The sequence below is a fragment of the Serinus canaria genome, chromosome 9 (assembly GCF_022539315.1).
Source record: "Serinus canaria isolate serCan28SL12 chromosome 9, serCan2020, whole genome shotgun sequence".
In the NCBI taxonomy this organism is placed as follows: Eukaryota; Metazoa; Chordata; class Aves; order Passeriformes; family Fringillidae; genus Serinus; species Serinus canaria.
Window position 1 is genome coordinate 11,195,050 of NC_066323.1, and position 24,648 is coordinate 11,219,697.

Genomic DNA, 24,648 nt, shown 5'->3' on the forward strand with positions numbered 1-24,648 from the left:
CACACCATTTCCTAGTTTTATCCATTCTATATTTGAGTTTGGTATTATTAGGAAAGAGATCTATATCATTTCATTAATGCACCCCTGACCTCAGTCAAACATTTCCTCACTCAAAACTTTCCTTGCTTCTTTTCATATCAGTGTCCTGGACTCAGGAAGGACAATATTTGTCCTCCCTCTACTACAAAATAAAATGTTAACGACGGTCTCACTGTAACCCCGGATATCCTGGAGTTTCGTTTAGGTTTCACTTCTGAAAAGCAGATAATAGACAAATTATTTAATAATAATTTTTTGTCAAAATAGACGCTAGATAAATGGCATTAAAAACAAGCAAAGCTGGCCAGAGAGTTTTAGGAAAAGCCAAATATTAGCCAGTGGAGAAAGGAGCTCAGTTACCAGCCAGTCTTGCATCCCCCAGCTAGCAAAAGAATGGCAACAAAAGATACTTCTACTATAAATACCTCTCCAGAAAGACATTTTGACAGTGGCCTTTTGGTTTTTGCCTGCTGGGATAAATGTTCCACCTGCACATTATTTCTCCTAAACAGGGGCTTCACTGCACACTGTCCTGTCCTCAGTCTAGACATGTGTTAAGAGTTTTCTTCCAAAACCCATTTCAGACATTGTATTGCCATTGACTGTTCTGATTTAACCTCATCATTTCCCCTACAGTGATTAATTGATCACACACAACACACAGGACAAAACAGGTAAGCTCCATGCAAGGCTACTGCTGCTCTGCACATGCTGCAAAGGCTTTGCCTACCTGCTTATCCAAGGCTAGGCCTGTCTGGCCTCAAGGAAATCAGCAAAACAAACACTGTGCACGAGATGCCAGCCTCCACTGATCCATCTCTCTGATTTCTACTCTTGCCTTCACTTCAATTTACAGCAACTCCTCCCTGATGGTGTTTTACCTTCCCTCCATATTTCAAGGGAATCATGTGGGATCAAAATGCTCCACCAAACTCTAAACATTTTGTTCTGATTTTATTAGGAATGATAAGGCAATTTAAACCACTCTAAAGTTCTTTCAAAATGGGAATTTGTAATGTTTCTTTGGGGAAGGATCAAAATGAGATGAGTCAGCACCTCTGGAGCATTTTCCCTCAATCTTCTTCCAAAATGAAATTTCAACAAAAGATCATCATTCATTCCAACACTGACAGACCACTGCTCACAAGGGGAATGGCCCATCCCTGATCCTCCAGCTGGTGTTAGGTGGACCATTGCATGTTCCTAAATATCCTGCACAACTAAGGCTAAGAGAAGAATATTTTTATTGAAGCTTACGTACCCTTTATAATTTGTATTGCTATCATATAAGACAAGGCAACAGTAGCTAGGAAAGCAGGATTAAGCCCTGCAGTTACTGATTTTTTCCTCTGAAGGTCTCTTGCTTGAACAGCAAAGTCTGATTTACCTCATTCCAGATGTGAATTCAAGGTGCAAAGCCCCACCCTCCCTTTGGGAGCTGTACCACAGTGCTGGGCTGGGAAGTTCAGGGAATACAGTCCCTCAGCAGGATGTCAGAGAAGAAACCTGTCCCCAAAGAGCCACAGAAATGCACCGTGCTGCTCTCCTCCACCTGACCAGCTGAACAACATGGATGGCAGCATCTGACCAGGGGAAAAGGGCCCACTTTATTAACGAGAGGTGTGTTTACAAGTTTCCATGCTACAAGGATGGCATGGCCAAGGTGCCTGCCAGGAGCTGTATTTTAGGAACATTCAATGCAGGGCAGGAATCTGATCACAGGGGCTGGCTCTTCTCAGGACTGCTGCTGCCTTGAATATTCATTTTGTTCCCATATTTATGAAAAAAGTCAGGGGACAAGAGGAGTTTTTTATCTCCCAGTTAATGCCTTCCTTCAGTGGGCCCCTTTAAACAGACAGTGAAGAAGAGTAGGTACTCTGGAGAGAAATTTAAGCCACATTACATTGGTGTCATGCTGTGCTTTGCCTTTGAGACATTTCTCTCCCCCTCCACTGACCTGGCTTCCTAATGAGGCCTGTAAACTAGGGAATCCCCCAACAAGTGTGCTTTCTTACAAGGTTTGCAAAATGTCCAGGATACCTGCCTGGCCTATCGGTACTTCTGACCAAATCAGCTAGCACCACTGGAGATCAAACAGGAATTACAGAAATGGCATTGACAGCAGCAGGTTTAACCTCCCAAGCCTATTAGGGGAGAGAATGAGCTATTGTTGATTCCAGCCCCTGACCTTGGAGTGATATAAACAGGAGTGCAGCAACCCTAGAGGAGTTGTAGCAAAATAGTTATAGCATTGCAAGCAGATTAAAAATACAGTTAATACACATACTTTCCCAGATGCTTGTTCATTATTATTCAAGACATGTTTATTATGCAAAATGATAAAGCAGAAAAAAAAGAGAGGAAAAGAAAATGCAAAGACACACTGAGCTTTTAGCATGACTGGGGTTTTCTCAATGCTGCTTAGAGTTTTTTTTTTTATTGTGCATAATCATTCCCTTATTAGCAGGAATCTTTGAAGTGATTCAGGCTCTAATTTCAGCATTTCAAACTCATAGGTTTATACTGAAAAACCACAGTGAGCTCCTGTAAGTGACCCATTTTTTTTCCTCTGTATTCTCTATCTCTGCTAGGGTTTTCTACGTCTTCCCAATAAATTATGCATCACAATTTGCCATTTCAAAAATAATTAGAACTCCAAGTTAAACAACAAGGAATATCTGAGAGCAATACATTTTAGAAGAAAAGTGTTTTGCACTTGGGGTAATAGCAATCCCAGCTGCAATGCCACTAAATTACAGATATCATCATATTGAGAGATGCCCTGTCAATGTACTTGGAGTCACTGGGTGGACCTGTGGAGACTCTACACCTCCATGACGAAGATCTGCTCCAGGAGAACCAGGTTTGCCTCCCAGGCAAAATACTTCACAAGCACTCCCTTTCCCATGCCCCTCTGAGGTGTTTCAAGAACAATAGGAAAAGCTGGGAACCGAGGGGAGAAACTTCACAAAGTTACACAGGAGTGGAAATTAATTTGGTGGTGGAACTATTAACTCCAGACAGACAGGAGAGCATGTTCTGAGTCTTCTTCCCTTAGGATTAGGCTGTAAACTCACTGGAGCAGGACAGACCTCTTTATTCCATGTTTCTGAATCCTGTGCAACAACCAGCCTGTGGTCTCATTCTTCCCAAGTGCTGAGGCACTGTAAGTTATACCCACTGCCCTTCATTCATTCTGTTTATTTTTACTTTGGCATCAAATGCTAATAGTGGATCTTCAGGAGAGTCAAGCCCCTCCCCAAAACAGGTGCTGACTGAAACCTTTGTGCCCCCTCAGGGAATTTAAAGCTGCTGTACATTACAGGCTGTACACCACATTACAGAACACACCAATGACTCTGCAAGCTTGCTATGCAGACAGTGGCTTGCATCCTACTTTCTGCAAAGCAGGATACCTCCAACCAAAGCATGATTTTCTTGTCTGCTTATCACCTAATTCCCATGTCGACCTCAGAGATAGCAATAACCTAGTCTGGGGGAAACTAAATCAGATATCTAGGGTGAGTAAGCAATGCACAAGTCCCAGACAGCTGCTTCCCAAGCAAAGAAGGTTTAGCATCTAATAAATTTAGGCCTCTAAAGCTGGCTAGGAATAAATGGTTGGCTTCAGCCAGCCTGACACTATCCCTGCCTGAATAGATGAGGCAGGGATGAGGAAGCTCATTGCTGAAGGCAGTGATGAGCTGCTGATGGCATGAGCCATCAGAAGGTCTTGCAAGTTTCTAGGAAATGCTGTCTCACCACATTTGGCTTTAGAGGACTCTACTCAGCCCTACTTTTGTGTTAATCAACACAAGGGAGACTTTTTCCAGGGGCTGGTTATTCTAAGCCCATTCATTCAAGAGCCCATTGGCCTAAACTCAGAAGGAGCTGGCACGAGCCATCCCTAAGACCAGGCTGATCACAGCCTCTGGCTTGATCCAGGACAAAGGATGTCAGCCAAGACCTCAGCTGTCACACAGAGATTAAACATCACCAAAAACTTCACAAAACAAAACCAAAACAAACCCACAGTGATTACATGTTCAGTCACAGCATCAATCTGGGTTCAAGAGGAGAGGAAAAAACCCAACCCAAACCAAAAACCAAACAAACAGAAAAAAAAACATTACCCTGGACCATTTTATTTGAAAATAGTGCTAGACTTGAGGGTGTTCTAAGAAGTCCTTACAGAGCTTCCATGCAGCATGGAAGGCAGCCAAGCAACTAATTTATCAATTGGCTCATGTGAGTGAACAATATCTGTGGGGAATGTTGACCCATTTTTTTTTAGAAATCCCCCAAAAAACGCTAGTGAAAAAAAAAAAAAAAACCCAAAACAGATAAATACAGAGAGAGAACAAAGCTGTAGTTTAGAGGCTGCTAAGCAAAGACCAGGGACAATGTATCCCCTGGTGTGGTCAGCAATGAGGTCCAGGTAACATGGCCTGGGGACCTTCACCCCACAAGGAAGCCTACAGCATCCAAAAGAGACTGCCTAAACAGGTTCTATGCTCTTCTCAGACATACCCAGTTCTTTCATGGCATCCTGATCTCATCCCTTCTCCTTATTGATGAGCCTGACCCACACTCCCTGTTCTTAACACTTTATCCACAAATTTTCTATTTTCTTGCCTTGGGGTTTGCTCCCAAGCACAGTGAATTCATTAATTTACTGCTGTAAGACAAAGAGAGAGCCACCAGTCATCACAAGGAAAGGATCCAAAAAGGTCCATCACCATGGAGTAGAGCATCACACATTTAATGCAAACAGAAACCTTGGATCACATTGATAAAATGAACAGTTTCACTCTTATTAGCTCAGACAGAGCTCAGTGCCATCAAGCTGTGGCATGTAATGAGGTTCACTTCATTAACCACCGGCCATCACAGTGTATCCTTCCCCATCAGCCTTCCCTGATTAACCTTCCTGCTCAAGACAGGCACACTTGTTGGAAATAAGCAGGCCCATTAAATCTCCCTCATTTGAATACATGTGTGATCTGGTGCCTTTTAGGATACTTAAAATGACTAACAGATGTGTTTCCTGGACAGCATGGTCCTCCTGCTGTCTACCACCTCTTGGTGTGTCACTCCCACCCTTTATATCATGTCTCACTACTACTAGAGAGAGATTTTTCTCTGCATCTTCTCTAGTCTCTCAGCTGTCAAACAAAAATTTTTTCAAAACTCTATTTCTTCTTTTTCCCAAGACCCACACCTTTCACTACCCTGCACTACATGTTCAGAAAATGATGACCACTCATTGGCCCAAGAGGACCCCACTGGCTGGCTGTGGCCCTATGACGCACTCTTATTTCCTGCAATCCTGTATTTACAGGATACTGATTGTACAAGGAGCCTCAGCACTGGGCCAGAACTGTGTTCTGCACTGCACAAGCAGGGCAAAGCATCAGTCCTGAGCCCCTGACAATGTGCCCAGAGGGACACACACGCAGTAATGCAGTACCACACTGTGCTTGGTATTACCTTTAGGACTCTGATAGCTTTACAAAGAGAGGAAGTTTTCATTGTTAGTAAACCAATTTAATTTATTTAGAAGCAGTCAATTATGTTTACTGAGCTATGAAAGAACAGGAAGCGTCTGGCATCCACAGAGATCCAGACCGATCTCTCTGTCTCTTCTTGACAAGCAGCCAGTTTTGAGATCTACCTCGCCAAGCATACTAACACCTCCACTTGCTTCCTACCCTGAGCTGCTGGGGAGACAGAGCCTTATCACATCCCAAGGGAAAAGGGGAAATCTCAATCATGTGACCAGTATAAAACTGACCAGGAACAAAGATGGAAGATAAAACTTAGGAAAAATCATATAGACCAACCCAAACTGCCGTCCTTTCAGTGGTCCCATTGTCATGCTCAGAACACTTCTGAAGCAAAAGTAAGTGCCCAGACAAGAGCAGAATCACTGCACTGTAAATTTACACAAAGGCAGATAGATTAGAATCTGGCTATGCACTGTAAAGCTATCATAACTACAGAAATGAGAAGTATATTATTAACTATCCCTTTTTACTATGTAGAACTAGAACAAAGTTATTTGAAGCATAAAAATTCTGGCAAAGGGTTGCCATATTTAATAAATCACTGAATCAATTATTCACTGTGAAAATCAATTACTTACTTTAAATGAGAATCTTATGAATAACCTCATGCCCTTTCATGTCATCTAAGAAAGTTATAAGGGAATTAGTCGGCAAAAATTGCTGCACTTATCTTTTATGTGCATTAAAAAGACCACACAAATACAGGGAATTTCTGCCAATAGAATAGTCCAGAACCCTTTTAAGAGAGTCACGGTATTGCTGTGGATTTACACTGTAGTCAAAAGCAGAGTATGACCCATTGGGGTACCACCTATGATCAGTTATCTGGGTGCAATTCAGAAGCAATCCCAGTGAGTCCATGCCATTTCACAAATGAGAAATCAGAATATGACCAGCCAACTCTACACAAATGCCTCAACAACATGACCTACATTAAGTGCATACTTAAAGGAACCGAAAGCGCATCTTCACAGGTCAGGAAATATTGCCATGAATCTCCATGGAGACACTATTAAGTGAATATTGCATGGCCTTGCAGCAGCTCCTCCTGCTCCTGCTTTTAAAGGTTTGCTGATAGATGACTGTTTCCAGAAATAGCTGGAAGTCCCGGCGCAGTCTGCTTTCTCCCACCTACAAAACTCCAGGAGCCCAACAGTGCAAAGTACTCACTGAGCTGTAGAGATATCCCTCAGCGTTCATGGCAACGTACAGACCTGCCTTCACCCCTTGGATTGCCACCACACGAAGACCCACAGGAATTAGATTGAAAAGGGCTGCGGAAGGAAAAGAAAAGCAAATGTTATGGATACATCACCCCACATGGCCACTGCTGCTTTTGCCCCAGGGCTAGCCCACCACACTCCTGCCTCTTCACAAAAGTGACTGCACTAGGATCAAGCATCCTGATTCCAGCTACAGGGAAGCACTGCAACCATGGAGCTGATGGGGAAAGGAAATTTTTAAAAGTACTGAGTTTGGCTGCCTCCCAAATGCCTTAACACACCCATCAGTCTGTCTGATCCCTGCTTTTGCAATGCCAAGGGCTCATCTGTGCTCCCAAGCAAGAGCATCACAATGGCTTTCTGAGGGCCAGCTGAGCCAGGGCAACTGCACATATACAGACTTTGCCTGTGGCAAATGCAACAACACAACTCAGTTTAGCTCCCCCTGAAACACATTTAAGCCTAGTCACACTTTGCTGCATTTGCCATATGCCAAAAGAGTACACAGACAGCAACCATGGCCAGAAGAATGCAAATTAACTTGACTGTGTGTTTGCCCATGTGATCCTGGGCTGTCAAGGGAATGAAGAAACTCAAGAAGAGACAGTGCTTCACTCTGGGACATCAGCACTGCTCCCCATTCAGGACCAGCACTGGAGAGGACAGAAGAGGACAAGATCTTCCATTATTCAGGTTTACTGCAGTCTTATTGATTAAAGCATTGCAACCACTTCCTCTCAGTTAATTACTTTATTGCTCGATTCCCACCCAGCAGACCCAGTATCTCATTGAAAGATTCTTCCCATGAGTATATACATTAATGTACTGTCAGGCTTTAGCTACATTTCTAACAGCATGGGCTCAAAGAGGAGACTATTATCAGCACTGATAGACTGAGCACTGAAGCATTAGCATGGCTTTGTCTCCACTGAGTTTTATAGGACAAGAGTATTTAGATGTTGCAGGATCCCTTGTGCTTCAGCTTACAAAGAGCTAATTAGAACTCATCCCAGGAAGCTGAAGATAGGGAAAGATGGGCACAGGGTCAGGCAGAAATAAAAGCACAAACACAGTGGAAGTACTTCACTCAAGGTCTCCTCCTACACAACAGCCCTGAAACAAGAATACGCAATGCCATTTTGCTCAGGACATCTACCAGGTGTCTTGGCCGTGCTGGTTTCAGGGTTGCCTCCAAAAGAGGATCAATAAATTCCAGTGCACATGAATATATTATTTTATTTCCCAAGGAAGACTAGATGACTTCCCTCAATGAGCTGCCTAAAATGGAGACACCTCAAGTCTAGTGAAAAAAAACCCTCATCTCAGCCTCTTCTTGTGCTTTTATGCACCATATTCCATAAAACATCAAAGCATGTGCTGAGGTCTTACCAAATCCAGTGCCTGTATGTGTGTTTTTGGGGGAGAATGTCAACAGATGGTTATGGAAAACACAGTCCAGGCTGGATACTGGTCTGTGAATAACTGGAGTCAAGGACAGTGCTACTTTGGTACTGTCCCTACACAAGACAAACACATCCCAGAGTAACTACTCAGCATTAGAAGTGTTGCCTATTCCTTTCTCCCTGCATGAAGGTCTAAAACCTTCTGCAATTAACAAGTCTATAAGCAATTCCCCTTCCCTATTTCTTCCTCTTACTGAAAAATGGAGCATATTACTGCTAATAATGAAACAAAATGGGCATCATCATTCATTTCCTACAGCCAATTTGTCTTGCATAGGAAACTTGTGACAGACCATTCAAAGCATTCATTAGGCAGCAAGGTGATAACACCCAGAATTAGTGGTTGAGAAGTTCCACTTGGAAGCACCCACATGTTTCCAAATCTCTTTCCACCTCTACATGCAAAGGGAGCAAAGGAACAATCCTACTGTGCTGTGCTACAGTAGGAGGACCAGTGCCAGTTCCCAAATTCCCTAGGATCCTGCTGCACCCATGATCATGGCAAAGCATTTCTTCCTCTAATGCAGGGGAGCAAGTGGGCAAGCAAGCATAAGGACACAATACTGACAGACGTAACTGGCAGCCAAAAGAAGTTTTAGGAAGCAAATATCTTCCTCTGTTAAAAAAAACAGTGGTTTGGGTCAATCAAGATTCTGTCAATTCCAAGAGCAATGTCTGCACTCAAATCTAGAAATACCTTTGTAGAAGTTGATGCCTTTTACTATCATGCTTCCAAATAAATATTTCATCTTTCGAACAGATTTAAAAGCTTGTAAGCTTAAAAGTAAGAATGTTAAAATGGAGGGAAACCCCTCAATCAACCTCAAAAGCAAGATGTCTCGTTTTTTGTCTCAAAAAATAAAATCTGAATTATTTGAAACAGCAGACTTGAAAATGGTAAAGAGGATTAGCTGTGGTAGCATAGAACTGGACACTGGGTGTGTTGATGTGAGAAAGAGAAAATCTAAAAAATGCTTTTAAAACTGTTTCTCTACTGCAAATGGCACATATTCTATGCCATCTGCAGCTTCACGGAAGGAATATGCTCTTTTACTCCATAGGCAAAAGGGAAAAAACTTGAATATGTTGAATATTTGTGCCCCTTTTCTTTCATTACATCTTACCATCTTCAACCAGTGGTATTTACACCTGACCCTACTACTTCTAGCATACTCCAGTCCAAAATGCATCAGTACATTGTCACTGTTATGTTATGGTACTTTATCAGCTAAATTCTGAATGCATGATTCCCTATAGGTCAAAGTTATCTACAGAAATGGAAGAGTGAGGCAAGACTGGCCACACACAAGGTGTGCTCCATATGCTCAGCTTTAAACAGCAGCAAGTCAGAGGAGCCAAAGAAATTTATAACAGGTGACTTGTTCTTGAGCAAGACATTTGTGCTGCACATGAATAACAAAGAACTGATGGAGGATGCAACAGGCCAGAGCAGCCTCAGTGCATGGGGTGGTGAGGATTAAGGTCCTGAGGGGAGTGAGGAAGGCTGCTGAGATGATCAAGAGGTTCTGGTGCAACACATAATGAAAGAAGAAACAGAGGGAACTGCATTTGCTTAACTCAAAGAAGGCAAAGATTCTTCTCAGAGGAACACAATGAAAGGACAAGAGGCACTAGACAAATGCCTCAACTGGAAATGAGGACTGGATATGAAGAAAATTCTCTATAAGGAAAATAGTGCAGCACTGGAACCAGAGAGGTTATGAGAGGTTATGGAATAGCTCATTCCTAGAAATGTTTGAAAGAACTCAACAAGGCTCTGTACAGCTGAAGATAACCCAAGTGGGATGCTGGAATGCAAACCTCTTAAATCTTTTGGTATTTCTGGCTGGAAAGCCCCAGAAAATATCCTAGATATGCTGGGCTGTTTCCACCTGGCCAGTCCAATTCACCTATTGTACTGTCCATTTGCCAAAGCTTTTCAGATGTTCAGCAGCATTGTGTGGGCAGACAAGGAAGTCCACTTGCTCTTATGAAGGGGCATTACCTTGCTCAGCCCAGGGGAGAGCAGTAACAATGCAAGCACTGACAGCAGCAGCGAGCCCTGAAAGGCCATTTGAGATCACTGGAGCTGGAAGGAAAAGATACTGCCCCAAGCTGGGGTTCATACATCAGAGGAGGAACACAAACAGGGGCCATACACCATGAAAATGCACTCCAGTGGGAAGAGAACTCTTCCCATATGCCAATGCCAGTAGCCAGGGAAAGTGCCCCCTTGCTTACATTGAGATGACACGTCTCTAACAGCATGGCAGAAGGAACAGATGTCCCAAGTGCTGGCTCCTGGGAAGCTGGCTGGATGCCCATCCAAATGCCATTAGAATTTGGCTTCTGGGTTTTTTTTTTTTTCTTTAAGTGAGAGGAGGTGGAAAATAAATGCCATCAGCTTCAGGAACATACATAAAATGGGCAACAGATAATTAATTTTAAAATTGCTTAAATATTAGCAGTTCCTCTAGTATAAATAACTGGGTTTTTATTAGAACTTTTAATTCCATCAGATGTATCTGAGGGACATGGCGTGTCTCATCTTAAACATTTATTTTGTCAGAGTAAACCAACCTAATGTATTCCATGAAAATTATGCATCCTTTCACAATGCTAATTTGATTAATCAGTGTGGGGATACAGAACACAAAGCAATGTATGGAACATGGTGTTCACCAGCTGTTTAACTGTGCTGAGATGACTTCTTTGCGGAGAATAGATGGTCATCTAGGGTGGGAAGGATCCTCTTGTGGCCTTCTAGAGTGCCCTTCCCTGCTGTGGATGCAAGTTAACCAACCACTCTTCAGGGATGGGAAAATATTATTTATCTAATCTTTGATGAGTTTTGCTCTTGCACACACTCCTGACTGGCTAGTCAGGAATCTTCTGCAGAAGCACTTCCAAACAGAAAACTGCAGTGAAGTAAATCTGTAAACTGTTCACTCAGACAAGTAACTTTTGACTTTCTTCTGGTCAAAATTTGAGATTATTTTTGGAGGAGAGAAAGGAAAAAAGGCAATCAGCTTTATTTTGGCACTTCCAAAGTGCAAAATGTGATTTCATTCCGAAGCTGTAACGGGAAGCTTTATATATTCTAAGATGTTCATTCACACTGAAGATTTATTGATGAGACCATGTGGTAAAAAGCTATGTAAAATTGAATAAAGCACAGTCCTAATTTCATTTTCAGGAGCCAAATATTATCAGGTTGGATTCTTTCCCTGCTTTGAGATCCCCTGAGATCAGAAGATGGGGAATTCTTTGGCTTCAGTCTTCTCTCAAAAACTTGCCTAAACTTTCCAGCATAGTCCCTGACTTTGAGCCAGTGGCTTGGCACACTTCAGTGAGATGCCTCCTGTCCCACCAAGCTGCCGAGACAGGGCTGCCATCTCACCAGATAAAATTACATTCTAGAACTGTGTTTCAGCCCATCTATTTCCAGTTAAGAACACTGGGTGGAAGCAGCTCTCAAGTACTCAGCACCTGGTCAAACTCCTCTCTGACATTTCTGGGGGGATAAATAAATCACAGCACTTTGGGCAATGGGGCCCAATCTCAGTCACGGGAACTCAGGAGGTTCCCCTGCAACCAGTGAGAGTGCAGCAGCTTCCCTCATCTCCCCTGTCACTCTGAAATATTGCAGAACTGCTCTTGCATTTCTCTGCTGTTTACCTTAATTCATCCCTGCTCCCATTTAAGCCCATTACTTTGTTGTTCAGTCCTCCATGATAGATGAGGGCAATGAATCCCTGTCATCTCTACCATATCTTCCCATATTTTTGACAAATAGGCCTCCAGTGGGATTTTCGGCAGTTTAAGAACACCCCAGGTCTTCTTCCTTTCAGAAAAAGCAGCTAATACAGCCCACGGAACTCACCCCATATGTTGGTGTCTGGCTGAGAGCATCTCAAGGCCAGACTCTTTTGAAGGAGACCTCCTGAGTCTCTGAGCATAGATGTGTGTGTCTGTCCACAGATTCTCCTGCTCCCCACATAAATCAGAGACTGTCTTACTGCAATTTACAGTATTTAATTTGTTCAATATGTGCGTATGAAAAAGGACTAAAACCTGACATTTGCATTTGATACAGGCCATGTTTCTGGTGGATGCAGCCTCTTGGGTCATTCCACAAGGGCTCTGCCAGCCACCTGCAATTCCAGTCACCATCTTCCCACAGCTCCTCTCTCCTCTATGGACCCCCAGCCCTGAGTTGCCTGCAGCAGGGCAGCCCCAGAACACAGCATGCTCCTGCTACAGCATCCTGCAGCTTCCTGGGGATGGGGTACACACCAGGGATGCGGGGCTGCAGCCACCCAGCACCTCTGTCCAAGTGCACCTTCACAGGACAATGTCAGTGCTGAACCCCTACAGACACCCCTCACCTGCAGCCCAGGCTCTGCCTTCCTGGAGGAATGCCACCTTCAATCCAGCCAGGAGCTTCTTTGAATTAGACCAAAATTTGTCTGCAATCGAGCAGACTCCTCCTTTCACAAAGTACATGAAGTTTGCTTCCATCAACCCTACCACACAGATTAACATTTATTTACCTCTAATAAAGACTGGGAAGCCAAATTCCAAGCTGGCCAGGTTAAATACCCCTTTAGCAGTGGTACAGGGATCTCCAAACCATATACATAGATAATAAAAAGTAAGAGTTGAATCCTACCCTGTTGATGCAATTTGTGGCAGCAAGGATCTGAGCTTAACTGCCCACCCAGGGACAGCACACTGATGCCTATGAAATGCAGAGATGCTGCAGAAAATATTCTACACCCTTTTAAACCTTTTGAAGACCTTTGGCATTGACAAAACAACTTCCTCTTCAAAAGGAAGATTGACTCCTGCTTTGCATGCATTTAAAACAGCATGGCTCCTGCACATGGCCATGGGCTCTGCTGCCTTTTGCTGTCCAGCACAAACCCAATCCTTTTGAACAGGGTTTTGACAAGGTCATTTGATACCCTCAGCCCTTACACCAGCCTCAAAGCACGAGACTTCAGTGAACAGCTGCTTTTCTCCAGCCTAGAAATTCCTGATGCTTGCTGAATTTTTGAGGCTAAAACGATTTTCTCCTCTTCTCCTTGGAGAGAGAATTCCCCATATCCTTTACCCACGTGGCATGTGTATAAATATAATCTCCTTTCTCTTCTGGCAGCAATTCAAATCATGGGTTTTATTCTCCACCCCACCCAGATGGCAGTTACAGAATCGGGGCAGGAGGGAAGAAGATCGGAGAGGAAACATATGAAATGATACTGGCAAGATTTAAAGGGGACGGATAGATAGAAAAAAATAAGCAGAAAACAGCTGTCTCCCTCCTAATTTGATCCTTGCAAAAATGAAGTTGCACAAGTGAGCCCCACTAGGTGATGCATTTGATTGTAATTGGGTTGCAAAACAGGCTAATTTTTCTTACTGTAGTCACTGTTTTCGTCCTTGGTCCCATCAATTGTACCATCTGGGTGCATCTGCAGGAAGTATTCCTGCTGGCTGAATAACCTTGTCACAATTCCTTTCAGCTGGGGTTCTGCAAAATAAAAATAATAATTATTACCAGATATACTGAGTAGCACAAGACTCAATTTGCTTGTCCCCCATTAAGCCCTGAGTAAATGTAAAAGTGCTTGGCAGGTAAGACTGCTTTCAGTGATTCCTTTCAAGCACGGCTGTAAAATATTCACGTATAATACACAGACAGGCAAATACAATTGAGATCAGATGAGCAGGTAAAATGAAATGCATACTTGGTGCAGTAGAAGCAGATTATGGAACATCAATTCTCTGAAAGTTACCTACCAAATGGAAGTATTTAGACAGTTGATGTATTTTGAATATGCCACTTGTTCAGAAGAGTATTTGCCAGCAGTGTTGCAAAGAATGTGCCCATTGTTTCTTATGCTGCATGTGAAGCCAACCACCTTGCTTTTTGTATGCTTGAGTCACTATCATGCAGTGCCAGTTTTATGCCAACGAAAAGCTACTTAAATCACTGTTACTACAGTGGTGTCAACCCAGAGCAACTGAGTGCTGAATCAGGGCTGCATGTGAGTGCAGCTCTGTGGGATTTGGGGAGAAAAATTTGGAAAGGGACAGACACAACACATTTCCAAAACTGACCTCTGAAGCATTTATGGGCACCTCAGATCACCTCTGTTTTAAAATCCTGCATGTTTTCCCCCTCCTAAAACATGTGCCACACACTCTGGCAGATTAGAATCTTTGTCTCCAACAGGGACCTTTCCCAGCCCCTGTGTATCACAAGCCAGCCATGCCCTGGCTGGCTCTTCCCTATTGCCTCTACAGCATTTTATACCTTCCTGCTGAAGGGTAAAAGGAAAACATGAACAAAAGCAAAACCAACTTGAACTTCACATGACAGAGGTGCGCAGCTTTACCACCTGTCTCCACGTCACCCTACCAATCCAACACAAACTAAGTGGTCAAAAACAAATTCAATTGTAATCATGGAAGTTTAAAAATTTGTCGCAGGCATTAATGCTGGAACACAAGTGAGCTGACAGCGTGTGAGCAGACACACTCCCTGCATGGAGGAGATTCTCCTCGTGTGACAGGACCTTGTGGTTTTATGTGACCACCCTCCAAAAGTAAATAAATAAGACCCAATTATTGCTGGCTCACTGGACAGGAAAGAATTCAGTGTAGCATACCAAAATCTCGTCAGGCTCCTGCCTTTCATGCCTCTGGTGAGGCTGTTTAATAAGCCATGGTCGTTACATAACCGTGGTCACGTTGTGTGTTGATGCTCCCATCCCGAGCCCCGCTCCCACTGCATCCCTGCACGACTCCCATTTGGGGAACCCTCACCCTGCTCTCCTGCTCTGACAGCAGCAGCAGCAGGCATCTCAGATGATCTAAGACAGGCTGCAGGTGCAAAGGATTTCAGTTTCAGCAATCCCTACCCTAGCCAGGGGAGAGTCAGGTATTTTCTCACAGCTACAAAAGCCACTGAATAAATCAGATCAGATGGTTTCTGTGCTGCCTTAAAAAAGAAGTGATTTCAGCGCAGTGAGTGCTGTAGGCTGCAGTCAGGCTTTCTCCCAGCAACTCTCAATGCTGGGACAGTAAATAAGTACAATTGTACTGGTCATCTACTAAGAGCTAGTTGATCAAGCCAACACATGTCAAAATGACACCTAGCAAAACACTTAGCTCATTCTTCTTATCTGAATGAATTACCTGTTTTGTTGAATATAGAAGCTTGATTTAACTTGCTTTTCATTAGAAAAGCACATCAAAGCTAGAGGAAATGAAAAGCTGCATTCTCAGGCACAGATGCCTGCATCATCCTCCTCAAGTCTGTCCCCTTCCTCCCTTTTATCTAATACCACAATAGTAAAGGCACTAATAGGCACTCTTTGATATGAGTGAGTCCCTGAATGAATCTTAGCCTTAATTTTACTCACTGGTTAAATTTTAATGTTGAAGTACTTTGCATGAAATGGAAGAGCTCCCAGAAGGAGAGATTTAGAAGATGCTCCTGCAGTCTCAGGTTTTCTGTGTGCTGGAGAAGTGGGGAGGTCTTGTCTTAAAGCTCTCTGAAAAGGAGCGGGGAGAGAAAACAACCCTGACCTTATCTCTTTTCTTTGGAAGATGACTTAGCTACAGGATAGAATTAGAACAGCACCCTTTCCTCCTTCTTAGGGATGCAAACTATATTTCAACCATGCAAATAGTTAGGGAACAGAAAAATCTCTCCCACTTCTACTAAGTAGCCTACCATGTAAAACACTGACCAAATCTGCTTGTTATTAATAACTTATGACATTTTCAGAGTTTATCAGAATAGCACCCAAGATCCCCTGATGGCTCCTTGCATCCTTTCTATAGATGCAAACACTTGCACCAGAAGGCTGTATCACCATAGCAAATACAGGGTAAACCCTTTCAGGCTCCTTTCTCTTGCGGACCTGACAGACACCTGGTCAGCTTTAACAACTGTCTTCTTCATAATGCCAGCCTTTTCTGAGTCATTGCCTACCTAGGGACAAGGTGAAGGGGAAATCTTGTGTTATATGACCTGGTTTTGCTGAACTTTGAGGCTCGCACCCAAACTCAAAAATAAAACTCAAAGGGAGTGAAGCAGAGAGTTCTCAGCCATACAGAAAACCACATTCCTCCTGGCCCTAACACAGTCTGAAAGCAGCAGAGCTCCTGTCTCTCCTCACTGCACAGATCCTCTTCTGCAGGGACATCCCTGCCCATACTCATGACATATTTAGGATGCCCTGTAGCAAAAAAAATTGCCTCTTCCAGACATGGAAGGATCAGAGATGCTGCACTTTCAGGTACCTTTAGCAACCTGAACTAAACACAGAAGCAGTGCAGGGAGGTGCACAGCCAGCACCGAGTTCTCTCCTTGAACACAAGGAGGGCTGGGGAGTCGCCTGGGCAATGGGTGATTTGTCTCACACAGTACAGCCACCTCTCCACCTGAACTGATCTCTCTTTGCATCCCCAAACCCCCACAGGCTGGCCAGGCCAGGTCCAAAGGGTCCTGAAACCACCAGTATCTCTCCAGTGCCTGCAAAGGAAGCAGCTCGAACACAAACAGGTGCACAGGTGACAACAGCTGCTGGAGTAGCTGCTTCCCACCAGGGAACCTCTTGTCTTATGTCTGGGCATAAAGTGAGATACTGGGATTTGCCATTCATACAGTAAGCAGTGTGGCAGGGGACAGACAAAATTTTAGGTGAAGACAACTTTTAACAAGGAGCAAGGATTTACCCATCTTCCCCTCTCAGTGTGGAACTATTACTGGAAGAGAAAATTGTATCATCACAGGACAGGAATCTTGCTGAAAGCCCAGAGGTAAAATGCTGCATGTGACTTTTAAGAGACCTACTTTTGTCATACCATATATTTTAACATCAGTTCTTTCCATCTACAGAGCAATTCTATCAGTCTTCCAGCACTGCTAACCCTTATGCTGCACATTTGCACCAAAAACTTCAGTTTATAGAAAAAAACCCTCAAAACCAGTAAGTCTCCTTGTCAATTAAGGGTTCTCAGACACCCTGGTAAGTCAGAACAGAAAGACAATGAAATAGACTGAGAACTTTCCAGGTTTGCAATAAAAAGAGAACCACCCTTCCCAGCAGATATTATTGACAATGCTTATTGGAGTACCAGGGGGAAAAAATACAATAAAACCCCACAACCTCTATACTTTTGTCTGTATTTCCCTCAATGGTACTGCTCCAGGCTATATTCAATAAGAGAAAGAATCAAATTGTAAAATAAAGGGAAAAAATGCAGCACAGATAAGCAAAAACTCTGCTATGAGCATTTTTTTCTATAATTCTTAAAATTTATCACAAAACAAACTTAAACCTATTCTCTAGCCTCCGCCTTGCAAAGCAAATGGGACTCAAATCCTCTGGCTTTTAAAGGTGCAATACTGCATAACACACTTGGGATACAGCTATTCCTCCCCCTCAGGCTCTTCCATGTGCACTTCCCTTCTGTTACAAAAGCAGCTTTCCCTGCAGAAATGGAACTGAACATGGACAAGACTTCAGCACTAACTTAGAGTCTCCCTAAACACAAAGTCAAGCACTTCAGAATGGGTTTATGAAAGATGTTCTTGCTGTCTTAATCCCAAACCACTGACTGGACAGAAGAGATTTCCATGCAGCTTCTACTCCCAGTGCAAGACCCCATGCTACCAGGTTTCCCATGCAATATGCAAAGGAATATTTTTATCCCCACTTTATAAGCAATAGTACTACCCTTCAGGATGTTTACTTTAAAAATCTTGCTTTAGCTTCTCATATACAGCTGTTGAAGGCTGGGGAGTACTGGAGAAAACTCTCTTTATGCAGATGCAGTAAGCTCAGTTCCTTCCAATATGGCAATTCTGGAGGATGCAAGGGAAGATCATCCTCAAGAAGCACCACAATGGGAACATCAGAGTGCAGAACAGAACAAAAACACAGTGCAAGAGCTAAGCTGTAACTCTCCTGGTGTGTAGCATCTGTCAGACTGGGCACTTTACCTTCAGTGAAGACACAGTTGTCACCTAATGATCCTTCTTAGAGCAGTCATCCACTGACAACTCACTGAACATCCCCTGAAGGGCATCTTGCTTGGTTATCCTTTCCACAGGCCAAACTCACCACTTCTGCCTGCCCTGCTTTTAACTTTCTGAGCCCTCTGGCACAGCTGAGGCTAACTAAATCATGATCTGACTGCTAATCTTCCTGTCTCTACTTAAATGGTAATGTGATGCTGCTATTATTCACTTCTGCTGTCCTGCTGCTGAGCCTTAAAGTCATCTCAGTTCACCATGAGCTGCTGTGCTTCCTGCCTTATTATGCAGCTACACAGTGATCTTCATCCTCCTGGGGCTTGCCAAGGACATGATAGTTGCAGGGTGCTCACATGCACTTTGTTTGATCTCCAGGGGCATGCTCACTGAAGGCCAGAGGATCATAGCTAAATCAGCTACTCTGCAGAGTCATGTCCCTCACCCTCAAGCTGTAGGCATTGCTGAAGATATCTGCTGTGTGCTATGGGGAAAAGAGCAAGAGCACTGACAGAATATTACTCTTTAATGACCTTTTCATTTAGCTCTCCTGTTTAAGGTGAACAAGGAACTCACCACTTAAATGGAAAATGGAGAACACAGAAGTATAATAACTCCCCTTAATGCAGAGAGGAGCTATGAGGTTATGCATCAATGCAGCATTTAGCAAAGCCCCACTGAAGGCACCAACTCCTGCTTATTTCCATCAGCAAAGCAGTAGCACTAAACCCCTGGGGGAGGACCCCTACTCTCTTATCATCACTGTAAGGTAGCTCAATTTGCTCCAAACCCTGCTCTGAAGCAGCAAAGAACACGGCACAACACTGACTTCCAGCTGCAACTCCTCTATGGAAGGCAGTCTGATGTGGTCTCATTTCTTTCAACTCTCAGAATGCCCCTTATTACAGCAACACAATGACCTGAGGCTGCAGCAAGCCAGTCCCCACTTTGCCTTGGGCGGGGAATTATAAAAGGACTCAACAGAGCCATACTCACAGAAGTCACCTCAATCTGAATTCTCCAAGTCAATGGCACAGAACTCAGAGGGGCCACTTTTCAAGGAACTCAAAAAAGATGAAGGGCTTAGTGACCTTTGAGGGATTTGAGCCACTGGCTCCAAAGATTCTTGCAATGCACAGCAATGCTCTTGGTTGGCAGGCAAGCCTCCACTTGAGGTTACTGGTGCAGAACTGCTTCTAAATCTACTTCAGAAGTTACTGTGCTGGATGCCAGTGGTACTCAGTGTGGGTTATGGCATAAACTCTGAAGCTCATGGGGTTACTGCTCTCTGCACAGTGAGCTGTCAAACAACAGATGACTCTGCAAGCTCAGATGGGAAGCAGCGATTTTCTGTCCAGCAACCTGCAATAAGGTACAAGGAAGGCACCTACTGCAGAATTTCCACAGGAGACTTGCCCATTTGTTTGCTATCTTTCTCTGCAGCTCAGTGCCTCTGTCTGGTCTGAGCACAGCAAGGCTGTGAGAGATGCCAGCAGCAGGCTCCCAGAACAGTCCCTCTGGCACCTCCTAAGGACATCGGTCTGGTGAGGGAGAAAGCATCTCCAGCTCTCCTCTGAATCTCGGCACGCTGCTGACTCCCTTCTGTGCCTGTGCAACAGTTTTGCTGAGGGTGTGACTGCAAACACTGGAAACGTAATACATCTCAGGAGCATATTTCACCTAAATGTTCTTCAAACATTTGTTTATTGCAATTAAACATTTTAGCCTGGAATTTACACATTCCATTATTCTTATTTTCCCCCATTCAGGCTGCAGCTGTCATAATGGGAGGCTGATTTATGACTCACCTAACCAGCACTCAAATCCTTAGCACACCAAGCCCAGCATGCAAGCCAGAGCATAAACTGCTCCTAATTTACTTAGATTAACTCCGCATTTTAAGTGCCACTGCAGAAACCGCAGTTCCCCTCCCCTGGAAAGGATGGGTTCCAGAATACTCGATAAGCCAAATTTTGCAAACACAAATTTTGTAGACAGAGAAGGGCACCAAAATCCCTCCTTCAGAAGTACATATTAAAAAAGGCTTGCAATAAATCAGCACAAGAATCAGCAAGCTCCATGCAGATTACTATGGTGACAGGCATCAGCACAGAACTCGGGGATGAAAATCTGAGGGAGATAAATGTTGGGGTTGTTTTCCTAGCGAGGAGCTGCCAAATTCTCCAGGGTGTTTGGAGTTAAGATGAAGTAATTTGACTGTCTCAAATTAAATGCATCACTATCGACATAAGTTTAATAGCTCAACTCACTACAATGATTCACTGAATCCACCCAAACTGGGAAGCTCAGGAATAACACCACTTGCAGCTGTGAAAGGAGCTAATGCCCTTGAAGACCCAGAGTGTTTCCTCTGGCCAAACACCCTGACCAACTCTGCCACACAGTGACTGTGGCTGTAAGTGTTCAGCAGATGCTGCACATGGCTGGCTGTGGCTGCACCTGCAGTGAGTCATGCACGGAGCAGGTCGGAGCATCGTGAGCCACACGCGGGATCCGGGAGGACGCTCCAACTGTGTCATGCAGGTGCAGAGGTGGGAAATCCTGCTGCAAAGTGCTGAGCATTTTCAGCTCCCTCAGGAGTCACTCAGTGCACAGAAGTGCACAGGCAGAGGCAAGACCTTTATTTCCCAGTGTCACAGTATTTTCCAGTTTCTGTCACTAAACTCAGCAAAATTGTTTGGAGCTGAAGGACGTGTATTCCTTGAGGAAGCCTGCAAGGATGGCCTGGGCAATGCTGCCTGTAGCATCCTGAGTAACAGGCAGGGAGAGGGCAAAAGAACTGCAGAGCCAAGGGAAATGAGTGACACAGGGGGGCATTTGTGTTTATCTGGATGTCTCCTCAGGCTGCCTGCACACAGGTCCAGTCATGGTGGGTAACAACAGCTGCCCAAACATGAGTGAGCTCTGTAGCAAAGCCAGGCATCCCACCCCACCTTGCAAAGCTGACATGAACCCCTTTAGTTTAGATGCAGCCATTTGGCTTAACACACTGGCACATCACTGAGCCTGTGAGTAGGATGGAGATATGGAAACAAACTTACTGACATCAAGATTTGCTCATGAGGTCTATGGTTTTGGGGGTATCAAAGTCAATCCCAGCTCCTTTCCCAAAGATGCAGAACAAAGGCCACACCCAGCTTCAGTTTAACATGATTACAGGGATAGTGTCACCCTCCAATTACAAAGTATTCATCTGGAGAAGAAGAAGGCTCTGGGACAACAGGGCTGCATGGTTCCCTCGTGTATTTACTCATCACAAGTACGAATCTCCACCCACGGTTATTAACTACAGAGAAACAACTGGTGTTTCCAGGATGCATTACATGTAATAATATGCTGTGCTGGCAGGGATGGCCTCTCTGTTTGAAGGACATGCTTCCAAAAATGACATTTCCCTAACTCAGAGGGATGATGGGCTCAAGCTGATGACAGCACCATCAGCGCAATTGCCTCCTGTCACGGTCACTGAGTCACTAGAGCAGAATGGCACCTTGTAGGCAAAAAGAGCATCCAGAGAAGTGATTTCCTTTCTTGTGCTAGAGCCTGCCAGGAGGAATAGTAATTATCTCTCCAGCATGGAGCACAGCTGCCTGCCTGCACCCCTCCACGATGCCTGCTTTGCTCTAACCAAGACGAGTCCCTCCAGGGAAGTCTTATTTCTCACTTGTAGAGTAGGTGGAAATGATGTGATTGCACGTCCATGGCATTTATGCAGGCCCTCCCATATCCAGGGAATCCGCTTTACAGGGATGTTAATACAAGTCTGAGGTAAGGGGCAGAGAAATTAGTCCTATAAAGCATTGAAAACTAGGGGTGCCACATGGAATCACGGCTACATCTCTGTGGATGGTCTTAGGACAGCCTACGGATGTTAGAAAGTAAAGAAGTCACCCTGCAGCTCGCCCACTCTCTGAGATCTGAATCCCATGTGACAGCCACCTGAGGTCAACAGCTCAAGGATAATGAGGTACGAAGTTGTGGATGAGTTTTCCCAGAAGGCAAACATCAAACTAATATACATGACACAAGAGCTACCCACTTCTGCACAAACAACAAGGACAAAACAGCCATCACAGCACTGCAGGGCCAAAGAGGAACCAAAAGACCATTGCAGGTGAAACAGTGAGATAAAAAGTGGATGAGAACTGAGGGCCCACCTGCCACCAGGTATTTTGGCACAGAATTGCTGACCACTTCTGAGTAACACTGTCTAGCTGAATATTTTGCTGAAAAGTTCAGAGTAAGAGTAGATAAAGCCATATCCAAATTCCATCTCACTAACAGAAAAAGAGAGAGGCCTGAAAAGAGTGCAAGTTTTCATTTTTTCTTTTGGCACGACATTATCTTTGGAAATGTAATGAAAAAAATGTTAACAGAGCCAGAGATTAAATCCAAACTTTCATTTTAAGTACAATGAAATACTGCATTGAGGTCTGAATCCTCTTCTCCCCAGAAGCTTCTTTTAATTGACCAGAGAACTAAAAAAAACCAATTCTTCATACAGTTCACTGCCACGTTTGCCTCCCCCAGGATGCGGTTTATGTTTCTTTGTTGATCCAGTGTGTTTTAGCAGCAGACAAAATTTCAAAACATTTCCCTTTCAAGAGCAATTTTCTACACCTGTATTGACTCCAGCTCTGATGATAAAACCAAAGCCAGGCAGGAACAAAAGGCACACAGAGACGATGTAGGGCTGTTCCAGAATTTATTCAGGATAAGTTTTTTCAGGTAAAAGAATTTAAAAAATTAGAAATTTAATGCAAAATAAGTTGCAGCTACAGTTCCTAAGCTGTCATTTTCCAGCACAGTCAATGCCTTGGCTACTGAAGGTTAAAGCTTGCTCATAAGTATGGATAGCAGAGCATACAAAATGTATTATTTATTTTGAGGAACACCCTGCAATTATTCCTGACATATTGTGTAATTAGCCAAAATTACAGCATATTCACTGAGAGTGAAACAGAGGAGAGCATAAATATTATGTGTGAGCCCACAGCCACTGAGCACATTTCATCTGGGTGCAGATTTGTCTCAGGAACCAACCAAGCGTGGTTCCCCCTGGCCCCCTGGGCTGTGTCAGCTCCTGAGCCAACACCCATAAAGGGGAAACATGGGGAGTAAAATCCTGATTTTCCCCATGCCAGCAATGGGAGCTCAAGAGCTGCCTGAGGAGTTAACAAATGGGAACACCCACACTGCAGAGCTTTCAGGATGACTGAGCCCAAAGCTCATACCAGAGAAGAAGGGGTATATTCCCACATATGTTATGCCAAGAGAGGTGGAAAGGTGAGCTCAGAAGATGTCTGGAGAAGCTGCTTGCTTTGCTGCTTGGAGCTGACAGGAGGAGAAACTGAAAAGCAGCGATGCCATCTTTGCCAAGCTTTCAACACCTCTTGGCCTGCAGCTTCCCAGAGAGAAGGTTTCCTACAGAGCTACGTGTCAGACCCATCCTAAGGACCTGTTTGATGGCTCAGAAATCCTGGGGAATGTTGTGGCAGTGCTCTACCAGGTGTACGGTTAGAAAGATTTTATTTTGTTCTCTTGACTCCAAAATGCAACATAAAACATTGTCGCTGTTTATCAGAGTTCTTACTGGTTTCCTACAGAGATGTGGTTTGGATATTAGGACATTCTTCCCAGAATTTTCTCTGTGGGAGGATGCAAAAAACAGGTTTAAGAATATCCTTCTAAGGAATGCACATCTGGAACCAGCGTAGGACTGAAGCTGGAGCAACCAACAGTGAGGGTCCCTTTCAGCCCTGCTGCTGGGAGACCATGACTTGGTGGCATTAGCACATTCTGTACTCTGAGTTTTTGACCAATTCCATGGTAAAGTCCCCATTTTTCCTCACCTTGAAGTGCCCCACACAAGGCACCTCATCACTAACAGTGCCTACATGAGCAGGGCAGACAACATCCCTGCTGTTCAGGCCTGCCACAGTGCTGGGATTTATGCTATTCTCAGATGCTAAATCTCTCCACTTTCCCTATCAATCCAGCTGGACTGAAATACTGCAGAAACACCGAGAAGTCCCTCACACAAACAAAACATACTATAGAAACAACCACATCAAACTTCCACTCTGCTCTGAAAGCATAGAGTAGTAAATTCATTAAAACAGAAAATGGACAGAACATACTTCCAACAAGCACTGAGGAGAAATTAATCACTTCAGATGCTATCAACTCAGGTAAGATACCTGGTCCTACCAACACCAGCTCACAGAAGTGCCCTGGATAATCACTGGATAACAACTCAGGGAAAAATTTCAGTCTCAGTGTTA

General features: G+C 44.0%; 1 protein-coding gene across 3 annotated transcripts in view; it reads right to left on the reverse strand.

Moving 5' to 3' along the window:
• Positions 1 to 24,648, reverse strand: part of FGF12 (fibroblast growth factor 12) — a 216,725-nt gene that overhangs the window by 62,820 nt on the left and 129,257 nt on the right. For all 3 annotated transcript variants that reach the window (XM_018912955.3, XM_009089148.4, XM_030227033.2), the window contains 2 exons: positions 13,715 to 13,825; positions 6,777 to 6,880 (listed from right to left, as the gene is read on the reverse strand). In XM_018912955.3, the coding sequence (XP_018768500.1) occupies positions 6,777 to 6,880; positions 13,715 to 13,825 (215 nt within the window). The remainder of the gene's footprint in view (positions 1 to 6,776; positions 6,881 to 13,714; positions 13,826 to 24,648) is intronic.